A 6,241-nucleotide genomic window follows, 5' to 3' on the forward strand; every position below is an offset into this window, starting at 1 on the left:
TCCTTTCGAAAGCTTCAATTATTCAATACTGTTTTATTCCAATAAAATTGAAATGTAATTTGATAGATTTTTAAATGAAATAGGATTTTTTTTTCTGAGATGTTCATGTCTAAATCGATTTAAAGTTTGATTTGGGTTTTGAATTCAATTTGAAAATGTGCTTCGAAAACAAGGAATCGTGGTCTATACAATATTAATGTGACATATGCAGTATAAGTTCCTAATGCTGAAATGACCTTTGCCAGTAAGACTTTGACCTTCAACTGCATCCGTCCATAAATGTACGTGTTTTCCTGCATTATGAAGATTTATCACGTTTTCAAATCTTTTTCATGAATGCATTAACACTGATGAAATCTAACCAAAGCGTCTTATCTCCATACGCATGCCAATGGACCAAGGAAGAATGCCTTCAGGACATTCCCGTAGAAACATTAACATCCTGAAGACATAATTATCTAAATGAGGAATAAATGGATATGATTCAATTTGGAAATTATGTTTAATATCCCATTTGAAACAAAAAACGAAAAAATGAAATATCCTGATAAATATCGTTTTATCACAACTGAATTAAAGTATAATGGTATCGGGGACTTATCAATGAAACATGTTTTCAATAACATTAACCTTAATTGTTTCATTATCGACGTTTTGAAGATAAATTCCAAAGCAATTCCTTAATGTAATTTCCTAAGTGTAACACTAAATAGATCGTGACCTTATGTTAGGAAAGACACATACGATATTATAATAGAATACGTTTACTATTTTCCATTTTGAAAGGAACAGCTGACTTCACCCCTTGCCATTTGTACAAGGCATGTTTGTATTCTTGTTATATGCATTGTTTATGGCTGCAGGGTTCTGTCTCAGGTTTGTTAACGATTAGACTAATATAGGATGACACATAATAAAGAGATATCTATCTAAATATTCTAACCATTGTTACGGCTTTAATATTAGGGTAACATCAACTAAATACATTAATTTATCTTTGTTTAGGGAGTCGTGAAATCCACTTAAGTCATTTCGTGGACGAGGCAATAATATTATCTTCCTTAAATACATTTCACTGCTTGGCCTAATATAATTTTGTTAATGATAAAGCATTCATAAACAAACATAAAAAGACTTCAGTTTAGTTAATTTAGACCAAAATTCATTTTCAAATATTAAAAAATAAGATAAAGGTTATTGCTATGAGTTTGCCTGCCATGCTATACTGATACAATTGTGCAGTGGAAAACCACTTGTGTTTTCTAGCTCCACTCCAAAAATAGGTTGTATGGTCAGCCAGAGGGCATGTTGAATGGCTGAACGATTGATTGGTTTAGCATGACGCATGAAGTAGATAATAAGACACGTAATGTTTATGTGTATCATCTGGTTTTAAATTGGTTTTATATTGAATACGTTTTTTTGTGTGAATATCATCTGGTTTGAATTAGTTTTATAAAGTTGCTTTTGCAAGTATCGTTTAGTTATGTTAGTTTTTAAAGTATTTTTTGAGAGTGTCATCTGGTTTAAATTAGTATCATAAATAGTTCATTTGTGAGTATAATCTGGTTAGAATTTTGTTTTATAAAGCATTTGATTTTGTCTGTATTGTCTTTATTCATTTGTAAAAGTGTTTGTTTTTTGTAAGCTTTAAGCTCGTTCAAATTGATAATATATAGTATTATTATTTGTCAGTAACATCTAGTTTAAATTGGTTACATTTAGGATTCATTATAAATACGGAAGATAAATACACTTGAGTAGGAATTCGTTGCTTTAGGTTTCATTTTTTCTTTTTTCGATTCATCTATCATGCAACTACAATATGAAGTCGACCTTCTGTGAAACGTCTTCATGTACTGTATACTAGGAATTGTTTTCTTTTTTTGTTTTTCTGTAGTTTCATTTTCGCCTTGATCGCCCGATGTAATAAGGGTGAATTTACATTGAAGATAAGGAAATAACATAAAAAGTAGAAGAAAACTTGATTTTACATTACTGCATTTATTTATTTTTTTGAGGATAAAAGACTAATATTCCCTTCAATCTAGTCGTATTGTCAGCAAAAGCACGTATTAGATTAAAATAATATTTTACGCAAATTAAACATAAAAAACATAAACAATTGTATCAATATTCTGGCTTACCTTCTTAAAACTATCACTGAATTTATGTCACTTATATCAGACAAATTGTAAGTTTCTAATAAATATACATGCTAGCGTAGCAAACACTACATCGTTTATTAAAGAAAATATGTTTTTATGTTGCAATGAATAAGAACAAACATTTGAAGACACTGATGCATGGTATTGAGCAAGTTAACGTTTTAAAGTCGTAAAGCAGTCATAATTCTAGAGTTCACCCGGCATAATATTCAAGTATTTTATAGTTGCAAGAGGGAATTCTCAGGAATAAAGAAAACATGTGTTTTGACACTGGGGAATTATTTTCACAGGCTAGGAATAGTCGTGTTGATCAGTATCTCGATATGTAATAGTTTGTGGAGGTTATACAAAAGATATAAATATAATAACACACTGACATGGTCATGAATGATTAAAACAAACAACATCACACTTGACTTTCGATTCTCAAAATAATTCTATAATAGAAACAGGACATTTTCCAGTATTAATTTTTGATGATAAAATGTATTGTTAGCTTAACTGAATACTGTGTTTACAGTTTTTATGACTAAACGAATCATTTAAATCCGTCACTTTCGACTCTGTAATCGGCACCAATAAACTCAGTCTCGTACCCTACAACAGCTAATAACACCAATGTAACGATTCATTATTTAATTGTTAGCTGAGGTTTAGTTGTTTCATAGTCGACACTATGTATATGTAACAACAAGAATCACACATCACCCCTGTATACCTTCTATTATAATTGTCTTCTTGAGATTTCTTCCACTAAAATCTACAATTCTATTAAATAATTTTTATTACTTAGCCGCAGCCGATATAATTATATTGGCAATGAAAAGTGTAGCATTCGTTTAGAGTGGTGACACTACTTTAACATATAGGTGATATCTCTATTGCTATTTTATGATTACACAATTAAAGTATATATGAACTTTATCTCTTAGAGATAGCATTTGAAGGCAACATAGCTGACGTGCATCACGAGGGACGTTCAGAACATATCTAGAACATTAAATCGTGCAGAAGAATATTCGAACTCTATATGCCATTGTTTATGGGTATTTTATTTATTCAAGACGTAACCTTGTGCTACTCTTAACAGGAAGGATGTGATACAATTAATACAAATATACTGTTCTGCTTTAAAATCATTCTAACATGACAACATTACACCGGTGTTTTTAGCGGCTGATACAATATTGGCACTTAGCACTTGTAACAATTTACGGCGGCAAACAGATTACAGGGAAGGTCAATACTAATATCAACACCACATATCAATATCATGTATCAACCATCTCTGTGCATTTTCTTGTGAGTCGTTTTATCCTGATTAATACGCGACTGTTAAACCTATTTCTATATATACTTTAATAAAACACATTCACACTAATCAACACCTTTAAAAACAATAGATATTTTACCAAATCAAGAAAATTCCTTCTAAAACCTGTTGTGAGAATTCAATTTGTCTTTCATTTTGTTTTGGTGTTTTATTAGTGTCTGTTGTGTATTGTTTTCATCGACTGTAGGTTTTGTAGTTTTCTTGTTTATTGACGTTTTGGTAAATTTATTTCCCATGATTTAGAACGTTTCTTGGCAAGCCGTGTTGACGATTAAAGCATCGGACATGTATATTTAAATTGCATTCTTATTCCCAAGAGACGAAACGTGTACGACGTCAATGTACAAAATTCTTTAAGCCTGAGTACTTTTGATGGATTATTTTACAAATAACAATGGTTCTATTCGCCCAGGCTTTAGAGTTCTACACTCGCATATATATAATATATTGTCTTAGACATTCCCCATCCAATAATTTTAATGGACAATCGTATAACTTTATAGCACTTAAACAATGAACTACTTCCTCTAAAGACGAGGTACCAGTATCTCTTTCCGTACAGTGTTATCCGTTTGACTCGTGGGCAGACTTTAGCAGCTTCTGTGTCTTGGAGGTAAGCGTTGAGAACGTGAATTCTCACTTGTCAGAGGATATAAATAAATCACTCGAGAATAAAAAGCGATAATGTTGACGTTTCAATCAACAAATTCATCGTCCTCGTCGGTAAATATGACATTTTTTGTCCCCTGATCGACGAGGTGTTTGAGATGTCCCATAAGGCCTGAAACCTATCGATCGTAGCTGTATGTGGTCATGTACATATATGGTTACTACCAAAGGTAAATTCTCTCCTTGAGTGATGTTTATTGATTCGGATTAGGTCTAAGTATGCCAAAATACAAATACTACTGCTACTTCCGCCTGTGGTTCTATTTGTGGAAAATATACAATATAACCAACAGAAATGGATTCTGTTTGTTAATATTAATAGGAAATATAAGTCGTGATTACAAGGACCTAGTATAGGGAACTCCGTACTACAGCATATAATACACAACTTAACATTGATGGTTGTAGATTAAACAACCCATTACCTATACTCTTGCCATTGTTTACCTAGGAAGTAATAATGGTTGCCATTACTATCTCTACGGACGATTTAACCATTGTCAGGCGATTTAATGCTTCTCAAATATTGTGAATAATTAGTCTGTGTTATATATTGATGTGGTATCTGACACGCAGTGTATTTGTATCGGTAGTACAGACAAACCGTACTCGTTTGACTGTATAAACTGAAAGCATACATGTCTGAACTCAATGCACCATGCTGTTTGTAACAATTACTGACAATTCCACTCTACTGCTGCTCTACCTGCTAAACAACATCAGAATTCGACGTTCCCTTATATCTCATATATATTGCTTTCTTCTTCTTGTGACATATTATATCTACGTAAACAAACTCCGATATCGCGAGCAATTTAATTGTCATAAAGACGATTATGATATTATGTCATTTTATGAATATGAATGTTAACTCTGATATCTTTGCCATTCAATGGTTTTCGAAGTCGTTCCTTAAGTCTGAGCGACAGATTGACGCTTTACTTTATGAATTAAAAAGAAGTTCACGTGCAAACCTTATTTGTGACTTAGATCGTCATATACCTACAAGCTATCGTTATCTCCGAAAGTATGTAAGATCAAAACCACTTACCTTTCGCAACAAAGAGAACAAGCACATACATTAAGATGTATATGTGTCGAAATTCGCTCTGAACCATTGTGACAATCAGTATTCACAAAGCTTAGCCACGTCCCGGTACTTCCACGTGTGAAGTTGATAAAGTCCTTGGTACCAGTCCAGCACTGAGCGGCCTAAGAATGACAACGCACGTGTTTCAGGTAAACAAATTAGCTCAGCCAATTTTTGTATCAAGTTTACTCGAAGGCTTATAATATTAAAATGTACTTTTCTCAGCTTATAGAAATATATAGTGTCCGGAGCTCTCAGAGTCCCCTTCCGATTGGATCGATGATTTGTAATATCAGCCAATCATTTTGTCGGTACCATCCCTTGTTTGGATTGTATTTGATAGTAACGTGTATTTGTCGCTGCCGATCACATAGACCGTTGCCTTGCTGTCTCTGATTTACACGACGGTTCTACTGCACAGACAACAGCGATACGGTATCACATCCCAATATCTTAGCCCAACACGCATGTGTTGTTCAGGTCACGGTCTCCTTAGTTTTGCATTAACTTAGAAATGTATGGGAGACATCTTGGTGAATACAAACATCCATTTGAGTAGGGGTGTTTGAAACTCTACTCACTCAACAACACAACTGTATTTATCAATACATGTACTATGTTGTTTTGAAATAAATACTTGTTCCTTTTTTGTAGAATATCTTTCTTTTAATGTCTTTTTCTTTTCTTTCAAGACTGATGGACCTGGTTACACAACAAGAACTGTTGTCCTCTAATGAACGGTCCTGATCATACTAGGCCAGATACCCAATTTTGGCAACATCGTTCATTCTGTAATGTAATTGAAGGCCAACCTCTACGTATAAAACCCATTAACAATTAATAAACAGCTCGGAGATCACGCTTTGGTATCCAATTATATTCCAATAGATTGCTTGTAGTTTCTCATCAGTAGTCGGATCCTCGACGAACCTGTCCATGTCTATGACAGAATACGGTGTACGGTTAACGTATCTGATATTA

At 33.2% G+C, this 6,241-nt stretch overlaps 1 protein-coding gene across 1 annotated transcript in view; it reads right to left on the bottom strand.

Annotated features, from left to right (window-relative positions):
• The window catches only part of LOC110449568 (carbonic anhydrase-related protein 10-like), a 100,845-nt gene extending 95,402 nt beyond the window's left edge, over positions 1-5,443 (bottom strand). Inside the window, exon 1 of the mRNA XM_021496518.1 lies at positions 5,222-5,443. Coding sequence (XP_021352193.1) covers positions 5,222-5,288 — 67 coding nt within the window. The 5' untranslated portion in view covers positions 5,289-5,443. The remainder of the gene's footprint in view (positions 1-5,221) is intronic.
• Between the last annotated feature and the right edge of the window lie 798 nt (positions 5,444-6,241).

This window comes from Mizuhopecten yessoensis, unplaced genomic scaffold (genome assembly GCF_002113885.1).
Source record: "Mizuhopecten yessoensis strain PY_sf001 unplaced genomic scaffold, ASM211388v2 scaffold4631, whole genome shotgun sequence".
NCBI classification, from domain to species: domain Eukaryota; kingdom Metazoa; phylum Mollusca; class Bivalvia; order Pectinida; family Pectinidae; genus Mizuhopecten; species Mizuhopecten yessoensis.